The 19,949-nt window shown below is 37.8% G+C and overlaps 1 protein-coding gene across 4 annotated transcripts in view; it reads left to right on the forward strand.

The window, feature by feature from the left end:
- The window catches only part of Ctnna2 (catenin alpha 2), a 954,264-nt gene that overhangs the window by 509,348 nt on the left and 424,967 nt on the right, over window positions 1–19,949 (forward strand). The window contains exon 9 of one of the 4 annotated variants that reach the window (XM_026396077.1): window positions 2,326–2,341. The exons of the other annotated variants lie outside the window; for them this stretch is intronic. Within the exon in view, the coding sequence (XP_026251862.1) occupies window positions 2,326–2,341 (16 nt within the window). The remainder of the gene's footprint in view (window positions 1–2,325; window positions 2,342–19,949) is intronic. 4 annotated transcript variants of the gene reach the window in all.

Raw genomic sequence — 19,949 nt, forward strand, 5'->3', positions numbered from 1 at the left:
CAGTGTGAGGCAGCAGGTCAACTATGAATGGGTGAGTGGGAACGGACAATGAAGGCTGAATAAAAAATCACATTGAGACTTGACTGACAAGCAAAGTTGGGTTTCTGGAATGTTAAAACTTACTCCCAGCCATTAGTATATTCTGTCAAGGAAAACTGTTGTTTCAAGATCTAAGCACACCCTACCAGGTAGCTGGACCCTCCGTTATTACTCTGGCAACTAAAAGATCAAGACCCTCACAAAGAAAGCTTGCTGAGGGTTATTTGAAGAGTGATAAACTGACTCAGTGGACAAGAAATTAAGGCAAAAGTAGGGGACACAATTTCCTTAAAAACTCCAACTCTGAGCACCACACCATCCTCTCTTCCAGTAAGTAGATCCATGAAATTCCCATGCTGTCTGTTAAAAGTCAAAAGGGGGACCTGGGCAGGACTCCCTGGGAACTTCTGTAGGACTCCTGTTAAAACTGCAGGGCAGGGAAGGCACTCCATCCTTCTCCTTTCTAAGAGGACTAGACTCTCTTCCTTGAGAGTGTCCCTTTTTCCTCTTCCTCCCTTTCCTATCCCTTCTAGTAAACTCTCACCTGTTACTCTAAGCCATGTGTCTGAAATCCTTTTAGCATGATCACAGGAATCAGGGTGAAGAGAGACCCCCTCTGATTCATAGCAGGCTTCATGCCCTGCAACACCATAAAGTACCAGCCTAACTCCTGATGCATACATCATCCCTTCTAGGTCCAGTGTGCTTTACCTCCAATCTGACACTCTGACATGGAATTATCTTATAGTAGAGAAAGTCTCAGTAGTCTCAGAGGATAAGCTGGTACATGTGCTTCCTCTTGTACTCTAGGAATATGTGGATATTTGTTTAAGTAGGAAGAGCTCCCATAATGGGGAGATAGACACTACCTAAATTATTGAGCATAGGGCCCAAGGGAAAATACATTCCCAACCTTTAATATGAATGGGCTCATGGCCCATTCATCCACTGAACATTGATGACTTTGGTGACAGTCACTCTGAAATACTGGGCAGGATTCACAATATGAGAAAATATTTAGCAAAGAGTGGATACTTTATAACACCAAGTCATGTTCTAATGATTTCTGTGCCCCTTCCCCCAGATTCTCTGCTCTCTTGTCACTGTTCATGCACCTGGATGAAGCAGGGTAGAAATGGCAAACTCCAGTGGAGGAGGAGCTAGGGAGAGTCTACAATAGACTCACCATTGTTAAAATTCAAGTAGGACGCCAGAGCCTGTACAGCAGCACAGGAAGTGAGCTCGCCAGTTACCTCATGGCCGGCTTCTGCTCATACCCTTGCTTGAGGTCTTTGTTCTTTCAGATTTATACGAACATGGAGATTTCAGAAAGGGGATTGCTTTCAAACTGATTAAATTCCAGACTATGAAGTCCACGAGAAGGTGAAAGAAATGAGTATCAAGGAGGCTAAATTAGGGGAATGAGTGAAACTGAGCTCTGATAAAATACAAAGCATTATTATCCAGAGAATGTGTCTTTGTTGGGAAGATCTAAACTATGTTTAATAAACCGTGATATTCACTTCTCTTCACTTTAGGAGATTGCCTCTTACTCTGAATTTTTTTTAACATTGCGCATTTCAATTTTCAATGTGCGAGACTGTTTTTTAACCAATCAAATTAGAATCAAATTTGCAAGTGAAATGCCACAATATAGAGCAGTATATTCTCTCCTGAAGTTGAAATATGAAACATCCTTCATTGCTGAATTCACTAATTTTATGACTCTATCCCAAAGTGCTTGGAAGAGGATTTATGGTGACTCTATCCATGAGGCTTATTACCCATGATGTCATTGCTCATTATTGTGTTTACTGATTTATTTCTTACACACCCAACATCAGTTTTGTTTTGTTTCCACTGATGAGTGGATCTGTCGTTAGAACTACATAGTTCACAGGAAGAGTGCTAAACTCTTTAATCTAGAAAAGTGCAGGCATTCCCTGCTATGCTTTTGATCTATTGTCAGCTCTAGCTATCACTAGCAACTTGAAAAAAATGATCTTTGAATTAAAGAGAGTTAGGACTAAGAGAATTTTGAGGGGTTTCATGATATTCTGTGCCATGACCAGTCCTTGTTGATAATGACAATTTCACCACCATTTTTAAGATCATGTTCATCTTAAGCATTTTGGCCAAAAGAAACGCAAATAGTGACCTGTTAATAAGTCTGCAACTGCAAACAGTCTGTTGTTATTAATATTATCAGCAGTAACATCACTCGGGATATGAACCACAGAATAAAGGCATGGAAAGTCATTTCAAAGGAGAAAAGCAAATGAAAAGATCTGAAGAATGCAAGGTATCTGGGATCATCTCCTGGCAAATGATAAGTATCATGATTAATTCTGCAGAAACTCAGTTTGAAGTTTTGCTTAGCATTGACCCCCTTCTGGAACAATGTGCAGCTGGTAAAGTTAGTAAAGAAGATTGAATATGGTTAGATATGGTCCCATTAGATAGGTATAGCATGAGAAGGAGGAAGGGCTATTGCTTCTGACTTACTTAGAAATAATGTAAACAAAGTAAGACCAGGAAATAGGAGCGGTCTGAGCAAGTCCTCTTCCCTGTCTCTGGAAGTTCCTCCAGGACCTGACCCAAAGTCTCTCCCAGGCACCTATGGAACTAAGATTTAGTGTTTTGAGGTTTTCCTTGGTTACATGTAGAAATCTAATCCACTAACTAGATTACACCTCTCATAATCCAAACATTTCACTTCTGAAATATCTTGCACTGTCTCACACATGATTTAGCTGGGGGGGGGGGGAGGAACACCTCATTTCTAACCCATAACAGATGGGAGCCATGATACTTAAAGAAACAACTAGGATTATAGTCTGAAAGAAGAAAAAGAAGGAAAGCATTTCAGTCCAAAACATGGATCTATCAGCCTTTACACTGAGGAATATTTGGTCTTGTTTCATCCAGATCCACAAGATTTCTTCTTCTAAACATGGAAAAGTATTCAGCAAACATGCCAAGTTCCTTAACATCCCAATATGCAGGACCAATCTTGTGAGTTAATGTATATTCATTCTCCTCCTGAGCTGCTTTTCAGGAGATGTTTTTGCCGAGTCGTTATTATTTTTCTAATTGCCCAATTTTCTTTTCTCTGTTAAACACTAATTAAAAAAATGAGGCCAAGACTGCCACCTTTTTGGAGACAACATTAATTTCTTGCCCTCTCTACATTTTAATGGGCCTAATTTTATCCCTATTATCTACTTCCTTCACCACCTCAACCCAGGGAGGGAAAATATTCCCATACCTTCCCTGTTCTCCTCACTTTTCTGTCTTCTGGCACCCCGTACTCCCTGCTGACTCCTAGGGATCCTCACAGCCTGGTTTCTGTGTACTTTTCCACTAACAGCAGGATATGTATATTACCCGTCCTGTCCTCCCTCCTCTTCATTCTATCCTTCTCTGCTTGCTCTGCATTGCTTCCTATGGTCACTAATCCCCTACATGTCTGTGACCAATGGATGGATGGACTGATTAATCACCCAGAAAGACACCTGATGGTAAGGCATCAACGTTGGCTTTCCAAAACCAGCAGACTGAGGAGAGAGAGCCAAAATAAAGACAGTTTCAATCAGATGTACACACAACCATCCAGATTTTAAGAGGATGTTGCAGGAACACAGAGAAGGAACTCTCATTTCAGCCTGTGGGAGCAGGGACGGCTTCCTGGAATGTCCTACATTTGCGAAGATCTTGGATCTGTTAGACAAATGGATTGAATCCCAGAGTTCATTTGCATCAATAGCAAACTTGATAATCAATCAGTAATATTGACTTCCCTTTCTACAACTTTGTAATATTTTCATTAAGAAAACATTACAAGATCCTTTGAAATGTCCTTATGAATAGTATATTAATTAAAATAGAGCAAAGTCCAACTCATTCACCCAGCCATAAACTCTGAGCAAAGAACTTGGCTTCTAAGGAACTAAATAAAGAGCTGCCTATAAGACCTGAGCTGATGGTATTGGTTTTTAAGACTTATTAAAGTCTCTCCTAAAAGAATCACACCCAATAATGATATCCTTGGCTTTATGACATCCTGCACAACTACTAGATTAGAAATAAACAAACCTAAAGGGTTTTAGTGTTCTCAGAAGAAGCAAATCTCCACTCCAGGGAAGAAGTGGCTCCCTAACACCTAAATAATGAAAATAATGAAAATGAAAACATACAAATCTAAACTATAAAACAAGTTAACAAATAATATGTATGAAAACCAATAGATCCAGGGAATTAAAAAAGAAGAAGAAGAAGAAGAAAAACAAAACAAACAAAAAAAAAAACAGAAGATACTTAGCTATCTCAATAACTCCATTGTTGTTCATACACACTAAAAGCACGGTAATTGGTGTCAACAGGAACACACCAGAGTCAGCAGAAAAATGTTTCCTTAGATTAAAGCAGCTTTATTTCACAAGTTGGAAGTGGGGTGACTCATGGTGGAAATTTTTCTATAACAATGGATTTAAGGGAATGTAATCATCTTCTTAGGAGGAATAACTTTCAATCAGTAAATGACTGCATAATTTTAATGTAAGATTATTATTATTATTATTATTTAAATATTTTTAGTAGTTATTGATGAATCTTTATTTATTTATTTGCTTTTATGTGGTGCTGAGACTCGAACCCAGTGCCTCACACATGCTAGGCAAGTGCTCTACCACTGAGCCACAACCCCAGCCCCTATTATTATTATTATTATTAATTATTATTATTATCATCATCATCATCATCATCATTATTTTGGCGAACTTAGTATCTTTTGCAGTTTCACAGAATGATGAAGCATCATTATTGAGACCCCCTTCTGGATTTCTTAAGGTACTCCTCAAATAGAAGGTACCCCTGATGGTTTTAAAAGGGAAAATAGTTTTTTTGTGTGTCAGCAGTATTTTCTTAAGATTAGAGCTCTTTTGGTAATTTTCTAAGAAAGGAGAAATGCTTCTTTAAAAATCCAAAATTCTGACACCTTAATATGAATAATAATAGGCACTGGGAGGATTTTTTAATTGATTCTCAGCATGCATTTAAAACATATTTATAAAGTACTTTATATAGATCATCAAGTGGTTTTAGATGCAACCTTTCAGGTTACAATGAATTATGTTTTGTTCCCCTTTCTTGTCATGGTAATCCATTTTAAGTGTTTCCTTTTCATACTTACCATAATAATCTGACTCACCATTGCTTTTTCCCATAATTATCAGCATACTCTTCTTAATCATACTGCAATCATTATTCTTATGTTCACAGCATTACAGAATATAGACTTCCAACCATATCATTACAGGTGAAGATATGGATTCTTCAGAATGTGATGTGTATTTTTAGAAAGCGATTGTGTTCCCAGCCCTGATCCTGAGCATCACTGTTCTATGGACCCCCAGCGCATCTTTGATTCCCTGTGTAGCCTAACTGGGAGAGATATTTACACATTGGGATTTAGAATAATTTGAAACCGGTGCATTACTTTGGACTAAACAGAATGCATGACCGTCAAACATATGGGGTATATTTTGGAACATGTTATTCCATCACATTCAATGTTGTTTTATAAAACATAATCAATTTTGAAGTTCAAATGACTGATCAACTTCCATGGAGGGGCAATAAAAGGATAAAGTTGTATATTGTAAAAAGAGAGGTGTCTCTCCAGGTGAGGGGCTGGGAGAACTGAGAGCCTGTTAGGTCTGTCTTAGACCCTTCTGATCTTAGCTGTTCCTGCCTCCCCTCTACCTCCCTCACCTCCATCTCCCACCCAGATGATGTTTCAAATGCTCTTTTATGTCTGTTACATTTACTTGATATGATTTCTGCTGAAAACATTAGACTTGCTAGGCTAGTTAGTTTTCTATCAATCACTAATGATTTGAACACAGTAGATTACCTCTAAATGCAGAGTTTCTTTGCCATCTGATTCAGAAGCTGGCCTGGGGGAAGCCGAGGCTTCCTCCCTAAGTGGATTCCTAGCAGCAAAGAATAAGCAATCAAAAGAAGCAGCATCAGCATTTGAAAGCTCCTGTGTTCTAGGTGGGGGAATCTCAAGATCTGATTCATGCTCCTTCATATATATATTTCTGGCAAGGTGACTTTGTTAAACTACTTAAAGTTTCTGAGGTTCAGTTTCATCACATGTTAAGTGAACTAAAGTGGCCATAAAAATGAATGGAGACATATTTTACTATATATTTATATTTTAAATCCACTAAAATAAATTTTGTCATTCATTCATTGAACAAAAATTCGAAGGGTGAGGAAGAAAAGAATCACGTGTTCAAGGCCAGCTGCCTAGGCAACTTAGCTCAAGCCTGTCTCAAAGTAAAATAAGTAAATAAATAAATAAAAAAGGGCTAGAGATGCATCTCAGTGGTAGAGAGTTGGCTTAGCATGCACAAGATACCGGGGTCAATCCTTAGTAATATAAAAGTTTTTAAAAGGAGGGAGGTATGGTAGGGGAGGAATTCCAGACAGAGAAATCCAGTTGAAGATATCTGTAGGGAAAAAAAAAAAAAAAAGATATCTGTAAGCTAGCAGTGCTGTTGACTTCCTTGCCTAAAAGTTCAGAATTTTTGCTGAAGGCCATGGGATATGTAAGGTTTTGCATGTTTTAGAAATTTAACTGACACAGTGTAGAGAATGGAGAGAGGTGAAACAAAGGCACAGAGGTAAGGGAGACCCCTTAATAATAATCCAGGGACAAGATGGCCAGTGTTTCCACCAGGGCTGGAATGTTAGGGATGTGGAAGCCTGGAGATGTATGGGGAATAGCTAACGGATAGAACTGGCATGGCTAGCAAACTAACTGATGTGGGCAGGAAACAAATTGGGAGAAGATGCAAAGTTCAGTCTGGGACCAGTTGAGTTGGACCGCATGGTGGACTGTTTTATGTAAGTGTGTGGAATGTAGGAGAGAGCTTGGAATTTGCATAGTAAGTATTAGAAATAGCTTTTCATTGTTGAAATTGGGTGTCTTATTAATTAGCTTTATGTGTAATTATCATGATGGACAATATCTCCAGATCTGGGACACAACAGCATACCATATTTAAATAAGGTTCTTTGGGCCCCTAAATTGATGTGATTTCCCAAGGAGAGATAGTAAGAGGGAAGAGAATAGACATATGGGGAGCTGTAGGAGTTAGGGGAGCAACTAGGAAAAGAAACCTAAAAAGGAAACTAAGAAATAATAGTGAGGCAGCTGAGAGAAGAGCAAGAAGGGTGGAGTCACAAGAAAAAAAGGAATCATCAGCAAGAGTGCATGAAGAGAGATCAGACAAAATAAGAACCCAAATCATCCAGTGGTTTTGATTTGGATGAGTAGCTGGGAGAGAAGTCAGAAGTGCCTCTTGCTTACATAAGGCCTACCCTGTGCCAGGGTCCTCTGCCAATGCTTCTGAATTGTCCTTATTTACAGAAAGATTCCACCTCTGCAGACACACACAGGTCAACCAATCCATTCTTTTCTCTGCCCAAATCACTGTGACTTCTATTCATATCTGCTTTAAGAAAAAAATAGGAATGTTGAAAATTGACCTAACATGGCCTTTTGGTCATGGACGATTATTAAGTACAGATACACACAGATGGATGGATAAATAGATAAAGTGTAGCTACCAAATGTTTGAGGTGGGAGAGCTTTAGCTGTTTCCCATACTATACTGCTAACAACTATAATAAAAGCAATTTTCAGAACAAATGTACTGATGGATTCTCAATTTCCTGTGTGATTTGCTGCCGTGCACAACACCTTGCATGAAAGGTTCACTTCAAGTACACCTGTCAGTATTTGGGAGGCAGCATTGTTGTCTTTAAGGAATGATCGGCAGGTGAAAACTCTTCATCCCAGTCTCTAGTCCCAGTAGCATTTGAGGCTCAAGCCTGAAGTGTCATCCCCAAGCATTCAGGTCTTTGCCCAAGTACATGCTTTCTCACTCATACAATTGTGGGAAATGTCTGTACAATATGTTATCCAATTCAAAATGTTGAATAGGGATATTGTCCATCATGATAATTATACATAAACCTAATGAATAAGACACCCAATTTCAACAATGAAAAGCCATTTCTAATACTTACCCTTCAAAGTTCCTGATGTTAATTGAAATATGTCTTCAAGCACTCATAGTGTGACTTTTGGGGGTAAATAATTTTGACCACCTGTATCCATTGGTGTCCTTCACTGGATCTTAAACTAAAGAACATGCTTAATATCACATTCTTTTTTTTTTTAATTGGTCGTTCATAACATTACATAGTTCTTAATACATCATATTACACGGTTTGATTCAAGTGGATTATGAACTCCCGCTTTTACCCCGTATACAGATTGCTGTATCACATCAGTTACCCTTCCATTGATTGACATATTGCCTTTCTAGTGTCTGATGTATTCTGCTGTCTGTCCTATTCTCTACTATCCCCCCTCCCCTCCCCTCCCCTCCCCTCCCCTTTTCTCTCTCTACCCCTTCTACTGTAAATCATTTCTTCCATTTGTATTAACTTGTCTTACCCCTCCTTTCCTCTTATATGACATTTTGTATAACCCTGAGGATCGCCTTCCATTTCCATGCAATTTCCCTTCTCACTCCCTTTCCCTCCCACCTCTCATCCCTGTTTAATGTAAATCTTCTTCTCAAACTCTTCGTCCCTACCCTGTCCTTGTTTACTCCCCTTATATCAAAGGAGTCATTTGGTATTTGTTTTTTAGGGATTGGCTGGCTTCACTTAGCATAATCTGCTCTAATGCCATCCATTTCCCTCCAAATTCTATGATTTTGTCATTTTTTAATGCAGAGTAATACTCCATAGTGTATAAATGCCACATTTTTTTTATCCATTCATCTATTGAAGGGCATCTAGGCTGGTTCCACAGTCTTGCTATCGTGAATTGAGCTGCTATGAACATCGATGTAGCAGTGTCCCTGTAGCATGCTCTTGTTAGGGCTTTAGGGAATAGACCGAGAAGGGGAATAGCTGGGTCAAATGGTGGTTCCATTCCCAGCTTTCCAAGAAATCTCCATACTGCTTTCCAAATTGGCTGCACCAATTTGCAGTCCCACCAGCAATGAACAAGAGTGCCCTTTTCCCCGCATCCTCTCCAGCACTTATTGTTGTTTGACTTCCTAATGGCTGCCAGTCTTACTGGAGTGAGATGGTATCTTAGGGTAGTTTTGATTTGCATTTCTCTGACTGCTAGCGATGGTGAGCATTTTTTCATGTACGTGTTGATTGATTGTATGTCCTCCTCTGAGAAGTGTCTGTTCAGGTCCTTGGCCCATTTATTGATTGGGTTATTTGTTATCTTATTGTCTAATTTTTTGAGTTCTTTGTATATTCTGGTTATTAGGGCTCTATCTGAAGTGTATCACATTCTTTTTTAAAAAAATCTTTTTTTAGTTGTAGATGGACAAAATATTTTTATTTATTTATTTTTATATGGTGTTGGGGATCAAACCCAGTGCCTCACCCATGCAAGGCAAGCGCTCTACCACTCAGCCTTGGTCCCAGCCCCAGCCCAATACCACACTCTTTGTTGAAGGGAGTGTTAAAGTATATCACACATCACAACAAGGAGGAAGGAAGCCTGAGAAATCATCAGGAGACATCAACAACATCAATGTGATGAATGAAGATGTCATTTGGAAAAAAAAATGTCTGTTTAACTAAAAAAAATGCTTTTTAAGGTATTTTGATTATCCTGCAAATTTTCGAAGCCTCTGCATAGTCAATATTCAGATTTTATTTTCATCTGAATCTTTCTATCCTAGTCCAATCATACTCACACAAATACACACACACACACACACCTGCATACATACCACAAAAATAGCATGATTGTCAAATGGCCTATGGTATACCATCAAAATAATTCACATAACTGGTTTTAAGAAGACACCCATGGTTGTTCTGAGGCTCTGCTCTGCAAATTATTTCAATCAGTGATTTTCTTCAGCCAACAATCTAAGAAACAAGAGACTAGAAATGACACTGAAAAGCTGAATGCTAGCATAGACATTTAATATTTATGTATCTATTGTTTTTCTGATTATAAAGTACTGGTGTACATAGTGCATAAAACTTGTAAAAATACATTACAGAAAAAATATAGCCCAGAAAATGAATATCTCCAGTATTCTATCTCCAGAGAGAATGACTGTCAATTGCTTGGTGTGGTTTATGGAAGAACTTTTCCGATGCAAGCATAAACATGGGTGAACACAAGTTTTGTAACAGGATCCTAACTATATATGCTGTTTTACAAATTCTTTAAAGAATTCATCCCATCTCAGTATGCACAAATTGCTTTTTAAATAACTATAGTTTTTCATTTCTAATATTGAGTTCAAACCATTCACTTTAGCACTGTTCTGAACAAATTCTTTGCAGTACAGTAGCTAAATAATAGGGAAAATAATGTAATAATAATAATAATGCATTGAACTGAATGTTTAATCACCCCCAAATTCATGTGTAAAACTCTAATCTCAACATAATAGTATTATGAAGTAAAGCCTCTTTAAATTTTTTTAATTTATTTTATTTTTAATGCCTTATATATAATAGTGGGGTTCATTTTGACATATTCACAAATTCACATAACAGTTTTCTCCATTTCCATTCCCAGTGCTACCCACCTTCCCTCTCGAATTCCCTCCTCCTGATCTCCTTCCTCTATTCTTCTTCCTTCAATTTAGTTATGTATTTTTTCTTCCTTCAATTTAGTCATATGTTTTTTTAATTCTAGTAGATGGACATAATGCCTTCATTTCATTTTTATGTGGTGTTGAGGATGGAACCCAGTGCCTCACATGTGCCAGGCAAGTGCTCTGCCAACTGAACCACAACCCCAGCCCTAATCATGCATTTTTAATTGATGCATTATAAGCTATGTATAAAATTGGTATGCACTGCAATACATCCAAACATGCACTTAGTGTAATTTGGTCAATTTGACTCCCCATTTATCCAAACATGCACTTAGTGTAATTTGGTCAATTTGACTCCCCATTTCTTCTTCTTTCTGTCCCCTCCTCCTTCTCCTCCTTGGCCCCCTACTTTTACTCTACTGATCCCCCTTCTATTTTCTTCAGAGGCCCTTTTGAAATGAAACCTGTAAGAGTACTTAGATCATGAGACTGGAGCCCTCAGAATAAGATTAGTACTCTTGTAAGAAGAGGCCATAGAGCTAGCTGCTCTCCCTCTGCCACTTGAATTCACAAGGAGCAGTTGACAGTCTGCAGCCCAGAAGAGGGCTTCAGAATACACCATGATGCCTCTAACATTAGTCTTCCAGTTTCCAGAATTTTCTGTTGTTTATAAGCCACCCAGTTTATGGTATTTTTCCATAGTAGCCAGAAACGAGGCAAATATATATATATATATATATATATATATATATATATATATATATATATATATATATATACCGTTTCTTTTTAAAAAATAATTCTTTGTACTTGTAGATGGACAACATGCCTTTATTATATTTGTTTATTTTTTTTATGCCGTACTAAGGATCAAACCCAGTGCCTCACTCATGCTAGGCAAACACTCTGCCACTGAGCCACAACCCCAGACCCTAGATAAATAGTTTCTTTATAGCTTCTGAAGCAGACACAACACCACTGGTTGGCATATATATTTTTTAAGCAGTAAAGCTTAGATGAATGCCCTCAGGTATCAAATCCATATTAGTTTCCAATGCTGTAATTCCATCCTCATCTTCAGGAACCCAGTATGTTAGGGGCCAGGGACATCTCAGATTGAATGCTAACTCTGCCACTTATCACCCATACAATTCTGTACAAATCATTTATCCTCTCTAACCCACAGGTTGGTCACCTATAAAATGAACTCATCAGGCTTTACAGAGGATTTTAAAAACTTACTAAAAATAAAAATAAAATTGCCTGACCTGTTCAGTGGCACTGGAAGTCAGTGGCTTTCAAGAAGTGCTACTTGCTAATTCCCAAATCCAAACCTGCTCTGAGGGAGAGTCAACTGACTCTTATTATTGTAGGCACTACAGTGGATCTTGCTGAGTATATATTTCACAGTCCCTCCACTAAACTTTTGATTTCCGCTTTGTTTGACTATCCGTTTCCCCTAAATTGCAGGCAGGATCCGGGCCAGCAGCTGATAGAGGCACAGCTTCTGTGGTTGACATAAGGAAGGAGGCAGGAGCTGGTCCTCTTGTCCTCCTGCCACCTGCAGCCTAACCCCTGCAGAGCAGGAGACCCTAGGATGACAGTTTGTGCACAGGCTACCACATGCAGGGACTGTTCCAACAGGATCTCTGGTATAAATGAGGCCACGTCAGGGGTTGATTACTCATTGTAATTTATCCTCCCAGAGTATTTACATTTTCCCTGTGATTTCGCTCATAATACAATGTTTCTAAATGTGGATATTCCAGAATAACACCAATCATATAGAGATCATTTCCCCCCTCATTTTGGGAAGGAATTGGAAGGGTGGGGAAGTTGAGGCGGTGAGCACTTCTCAATACCTCTTTTTCTCCATCTGTTGTAAATTCTCTCTTGTGCATACCCATCAGTTAGGCTCTACCCACAGAAAATTGAACTACTTTGGGCACTAGAGTGAAAGAAGAAAAGACTGTGGGTCTCCACTGTGCCCATCTTATGGGAAGAGGTTAAGGGGACAGAGACATTTGCTCCATCAAGGTGACGGAGCTCTTAGAGTGCCTGGAGGCGGGCGGGCCTTCCAGACATCCAGCAGTTGGGGGATTAATAAACAGACCAGATATCCTGTACTTAAAGGGATTGCCCTGAGGCAGACATCCAATTAGGGATCAGAGTGTTAAAAAGTGAGTAGAAAGACAAGACAGCAAAGTAGTTGAAAGTAAAGGCTCTGGAATCAGAAGAGATTGGAATTCAAATTTGTTCTGTTTAGCTCTGTGACCTTGAGCATATTCTTTACCCTCTATTCAACTCAGTTCTCTCAACTGTAAAATGAGAATAGTGGTGTTATTTACTCACAGGGTTGTTGTGAGATTTAAAAGACATAATGCATGTAAAATCCTTTGCCCAGTGCCTGACATATAAGTAAGAACTCAATAAATACAGCCATTAGTATTCATGTTGGTTTTCTTATGCACTCCACTTTCTCTCCATTTGACAAGGTGAAAATATATTTAAGAGTACTTAGTGTCATTGAAGTGATACTATAATTTCTTTAATGCTTGGAATCATCTGAGGTATAGGATAATACTTATTAGGAGAAATATTTAATTGTATCATTTAGTAATGGATGATTACACACATTAAAACCTCAATTTAATATTATGTAGAATCATATGCTAAGAATCCACACCAGAAACATAATCAACTGGGTATACTACACTTAGGTTACGTGGCTATGGTGCTAATTAATAGTGGAAAAGGTAAAACCTGTTTTCATCTAAAAAAAAAATAAAAATATAAAACAAGATTAAACCTTGACTGACTTCTAAAACTTGTAAGACCTTGTCTTCTGTTACAATGTAATTCTGAGGCTTTTACAGTGCTATCTTTGATAGCAATAATTCTGTATAATAAACAATGTTCAATGCCCTACTGTATCCCCAGAATTCTTCACAGGGACAAAGGATTTAACTATATCAACTAAATTCAACCAAATTATGGAGAACCCACTGGGTTTGAGGCAATGTTAGGTCTTATCATCTTAATATAAAATATGGCATTTAATAATTTTAAGGAATTGCTTATTTATATTTTTTTATTTCTTTGAAACTTACTGAATCCCTAGGAGTTTGATAGGCAAGGATCAAAATTTTTATTTTGTGTTATACATACCATCTAATGTGAGGGCCAAGATACTAGCGTGAGTCAAAGCTATTCACCAATTCACCTACCCACCCATCTTCTGGTTATATCTATTACATTGAAAACTTAGTGTCTGTATTTCCTTTACCTTCAACCATTTTATATACTTAATAGTTAAGTTTACAAGTTTGATTAACAAAATAAATCTATACACAATGAAAACATTAGATAGATAACAAAACCCCAGTCTTTTAAGTGTCCATTATTCTTGTTCTTATTTATAGCCTTCTTGTTTCTTAGCTATCATTGCTTTTATTAAACCCCTTCATTTTCTCTCAATTTAACTTAAAAATACAAGATAGGTTTATCTATACAACTTTATTTTTAATTATCCTGTATTTGATATCAGCTGCTTACACTATAATGGATACATGGTTATTCCTTACAGTGCATTAAATTGAAACAAACAAACAAATCCAACCTGGGGCTGGGGTTGTAGCTCAATGGTAGAGCACTTGCCTAGCATGTGTGAGGCACTGGGTTCAATCCTCAGCACCACATAAAAAATAAATAAATAAAAGTTTTGTGCTCATTTACAACTAAAAACATTAAAAAATAAAAATCTAACCTACTATATTGTATCTATTTAATATCTTGCCTTTGTTTCAACTGCTGTATGCTGAGGGTATGTCCTACAGTCCTTCTTGTAAAAGCATCTGAAAAGGTGACCATTTTTAAATGAATTCCTTTGCCCTCTTCTTTGGTATCAAGACACTAAGCTATCAGTCCATGCCTGACACCTGGAAAAAAAATTCAAAATGTTCCTGCCTTCTCAGTCTCCTGAAATCACATCAGATATTTTTGACATATTCAAGAGGTCTATCTTGCACATAGGCTTGCAGAAAACCTGGCTCATCAATATTCATATAGCACTCCGTCTTTTTTCTTTTTGCCCTTGGGCAATTCCTTTCGCTATAGGTTGTCAGATCTTTGCATTTTATCAATTTCTTTCTTTGTGGTGTCTCCTGGGTTCTACCATGTTTGCTGCGTGTGTTGGGCTTCTTGCTACTGTTTATGCATGCGGAAACTCACCTGTATTCTCTATCATCAATAGTTGGGAGTATATTTCTCTATTCTTAGAGCTACACACTTTCCATGTGAATATCTCAGCAGCACTGCCTCTTTTTGTTTTTACAAAGGCCTACCAGTTTCTTGTCAGTGGGAATTAAGATCATAGTATCTAGAATTCATTAAATGGGCTAGTCAACTTTTTGTTACTATGACCAAAGTATCCAACAGGAGCAACTTTGGTCATAGTAACAAACAAGTTGACTAGAAATTTATTTGGTCTTAATTTTAGATACTATGATCTTCAATTCCACGCCAAAGTAGGCAACAAGAGGCAGTGCTGCTGAGATATTGGAGGAAAGCTGTTTAGCTCAGGGCAGCCAGGAAGCAGAGAGAGTAAAAAAGGAGCCAGGGACAAGATACAGTTCATAGTCACACCCTAGAGACCTACTTCCTCCAGTCATACCTCAGCTGCCTACAGTTATCACCCAGTAGTCTATTCAAATTATTAATCCAACAAATGGATTAATCCACTGATGGGGTTACAGCTCTCACAATCTAATAATTTTACCTGTGAATGTTTCTACATTACCTAATATGAGCTGCTTTTTTTTTTTTAATATCGAAGAGCCAAACCATAACGCTAAGTATTGAATTATTGCTCTCTGTCAGGGACTAAGGCTTACTGGGACAAGTTAACTTCTTCTCTCAGTTTGGATACTCTCTGAGGAATCTCTCTCCAGTTCCTTTTGCAAAGAGAATGTTGTAGGACCTTACTCAGTCATCCGATCAGAAATGTTCAGATATGAGTGAGTTCTGCCAGCTTTGACCTAGGCTAACAGGACTTCCCCACATGAAAAAGTAAAATTTTAAAAAGATTCTTTCTCTCAGGTTACCAGAGTATACTAGGATAAATAGCAGTGACCTAAATAATGCACAAGTAAGTGATTTAAAACCCAAAATAGACAACAAATGCTAAAAGAGAGTTGGAACGTCATTTCTCTTGAATCCAAAGATGGCAGATTATAGCCATCTTATTCGATCAAGGGAATTGTCCTTGAGAAGTGACAGGCAAGATTGACTTTAAAAATTGGATTAGATTTAGATGTTTGTAAATACGAACAGGTGAGCATCCTTGTTAAAGAGAATAGTATTAGCAAAAAGTTATATTTGAATGATGTCCTGGGTCCTCAAATAAGAAAGCTCAGAGAAAGGTTGATTACTTGGATTGGGGTAGGGGTCCATCCTGATAGACTCTCAGTGTCTGGCTAAGGAGTTTGAGATTTATTTTCCAGGACTCTATTTTCTTTTGAATTTTTTTAAAACTTCTCTCCCTTTTGTTAAAGATGAAATAAAATAAAAATAATCATATCCTTCTGTTTTTAATATAATTTAAATTTAATGTCATGATCAATTTAATTGTGAGGTTGAGTCTTCTCTGGGGAGGAGTTTTAGAATGACATGACAACATTTCTAGTTTCATACTCCCATCCATTATGTCTCTCAGCATCTTAACAGAAGGAATTCTGAGGAAGGTAAACGTCCCAGGAGACTTCAACAACCCCAAACAAATGTAATCTAAGTAGCACTTAAAGTATTGGTTTTGCTATGCCAATGCAATTTCAAGACAAGTCTGCTAATCTGAACCACTCTTCCCATAAAGATCTTCAATGAAAAATCTCAATTAAAACTGTGAGTTTTCTATGCAAACTGTATTTCAGGACAAATTACTTGGAATGCCTTTTCATATCCCTACAATTTGGTTCCTATAACACCTATAAGGGAAAATCTGGAACCTCCCAAGCTTAAAAAAAAAAAAGTCTTTGGTAATCTAAAAAATAGAATTGTACTATAATTCATCTAATCTAAAAGAGAAGGAGTTGTAAGATGCTCCATTATTTTATCATTACAAAGAAAGACAAAAATATTATTTATTATTATTATAAGACACTGATGATTATATAGTAATTTTCCTCTTTGCTCTCTTCCTCTCCATCCATTTTGTCTTCCTCCTGCCTGAATGTTCATTTTTAGTGCATCCTTATCTTTAGGGACCATAGGATCTTAGATGGCCAATGAGAACTCTGGTTTACCGTGGAGACTTCCGCATCATTGTAAGAAGAGCTGGTTGACTTTTTGGCTGTTTGGCCCCAGATCTCTTCAGGAGAAGGGTGTGTAATAGAGCTAGATTTGGCATGGTGAACTCAGGTCATCTTGCAAGTTGGAAAGGAATCCTATTTCTCACAATGGCCCTCAACTTCAAGCTGAGGTTCTAATTCATCTTATCCTGTGGGCACACTATATTCTAGAACTGGCAAAGTGAAAGATGACTGGTTCCCATTCCAATGACTATATGTGGAAATCCAGACTGTGTGTCAGTGTCTTCTTTCATAAAGTCACTCATTCCTGCTACCCTAGTTTCCTGGCATTCAGGTTCCTTTCTTCCATCTGTACCTGTTCTCCTGAATCATTGAAAAATCTCAGGGAGAAAAGGGATAAATAGATCAGACAGTTCCACTATCCTGGATTGATTCTCCTTGTCCTGGATATCTTATAAGCTGTCTGAGCAATTGGAAAGATAGAGAAAAGGGTGAAGTGATATTGGATAGCTAAAGAGCACCCAGATCAATGGTCAAAATGTGGGCAAAACAGATCCTTTTGCTAGAATGCTTTTTATACATTTTTTTTAATTTCTGAAATTTAATCATGTAGGATTAATCATCTCCAGTTATATGGTTTTTAAGTTGAGGGAGGTTTGCTTTTGTCCAAATTGCCTTATTGCCTTTTGATGAAACCACTGCTTTTGAGAATGCTTACTTCCTGTAGGGCTCAGACTCCTGGGAGGCTTTGTCACCTGCCACCATTGCCACCCAGCCTACCTCTGATACTTAAGGTCAGAGAAACCAGCATCATTCCCACTGCCCAAGTCCAAATACAAGGGACATCTGCTATGTGGACCACACATGGTGACATAGGAGGCAAGAAACAGACATTGATGACTAGAACCAGTCTAGAAAATCAGACACAGCTACCCCATTATCTGATCATCTTGATCTTAAACTCCTGCCTCTAGTGTCCCAAATTCTACTTATATGCAAAGTAAATCTTACTTCCACAACAAATCCTCCACATAGTGGCTTTACTCTATTTTATTTCAAATTATGTCTTTACCATTCATCAGTCACTTGTATTTTCCTCTCTAGACATATACCAAGTTTTCCTGTTTGTTATGTAAATATCAAATTTATTGTTTGTGGTGTCCTATTTGAAAATCTTATATCTAGATGTAAAGACAAGGTCATGACTTGGGTCTTCTACAGAATAAGATCCTAAAAAATTGGAGGAATCCTGATGTGCTCAAAGGAAATGCAGTTGGAGATTGCAGCCAGTAGCAGAGAGAACTAGAACTCAGGTCTTCCAAAGCCCAGGCCCAAGCTCTTTCTGCTGTCACAGTGAATTATTTAGCCAGAGGGTAAATCCTAGGAAGCTAGCTGGATTGAAAGTGTACAAGAAAATGCAGTGTGTTTGTCACCTCAGTACAGAAAGTTCACATCCTCTATAATGTTGAAAAATCTGTCACTCAGAGACCATCCATATTATAATATAATACCTCAATGGTTTTGTTGTTATTATTATAATTTAATAAGTTAAAATGCATTTAAATTTGAAAGAAGACAATGAAATTGTGCTTATTTGGTGGTTTTATTTAGACTGACTCTGGAATCTGAAGCCTAATGAATTTTTGTTTTGAGAGGGGAGCTCTTGGTCAATACAGGGGATAAAGAAAAACATCAAATAGGAGAAAGGAAAGGGAGGGAGAGAAACCATTGACAAGATCACTTTCTACATGTTTCTTGCAATATACAATTTTGTCAGTCTACTTAAATAGCCATGTTATGGGACATGCAGAGTGAACCAAAACTCTTCAGTGTGTCTTGTCAGAGGACAAAATTATAACAAATTAATTTAAAGATGTCAGTTGGCTCTGTTTGTGATTCAGTAATTGGGTAACCTTTCATTCCATATGATGGAATGAGTGTTCCATGGAGCTGAGCAGAAAAGTTTGGTTTTATAGATAGAAGAGGTCTGAATAAAGCAGAAACAAAGAACAGATTGGTCATTTCAAAGTTAAATTCCTTCTAAGGCATAGACAGAGAGACAGAATAATAGAAAAATAATTGTTAACATCAGTACTTTTGCTTACTTTTTTTTTTTTTTTTGCAAAGTTTAAAGCAAAAGGAACTTCATTGTCAAGCCATTGAAACCAGCCTGTTTGGAAAACTAGACTGTTGTATTCTGTACTCTGATTTCCCAGAAGGTCAGATACAACCTAGTTTTAGGTTGGTGATGTGAAACTTTCTCATTTGCAACTTTATTGTGAATTTTAGTTTGGTCCTTGTAAATTTTAGTTTGATCTTTTGGCCTAGGTACAAGAGCTTAGTCCAAAACAATGGCCTTTTATAATTTTTACTTAACAGTTCTGTGGGAAGGGGAGTATGAACCACTCACTCAGAATATGTCCTAAAAGCAACTCTGCATCCCACAGAATGAACTGGGCCTACATCTGGTTTTGGAGAATTTGATCCTGTTGTAAGGATTTAAGGCTAAGAATCAATGCCCATTTTTGCAGACTCAGATGTGATTGATAATCTTAGAAAGAGACATTATCCCAACTTTCTTGGCACTGTGGTTTTCCAGTCATCATATTATTAAGATATTATGCCTGGGCATTGGCACTACCACATGAAAAAGTAGACATAAAGGAACTGAATAAGAATTCTAGCAGGGCCAGTTTCTACCTTACCATAATCACCGAGGGCTTTCAAAGGGTGCTGTGATTGCCCCAGCCACCAAGCCAGAGGACCAACCTTCCTATCCCATGACTTGTCTTAGCTCTCTTTCTATAAAACCTTTCTTATATTCCTAGATCTTAGGATTCTGCCTATATCTTAAAAAATACAGAAGGTAGCACAGACTCAACCCCTTGTCTCTGCAGAAACCCCCTTCATCATCCCTCAGCTTACACACACC

This window comes from Urocitellus parryii, chromosome 12 (genome assembly GCF_045843805.1).
Source record: "Urocitellus parryii isolate mUroPar1 chromosome 12, mUroPar1.hap1, whole genome shotgun sequence".
Classification (NCBI taxonomy): domain Eukaryota; kingdom Metazoa; phylum Chordata; class Mammalia; order Rodentia; family Sciuridae; genus Urocitellus; species Urocitellus parryii.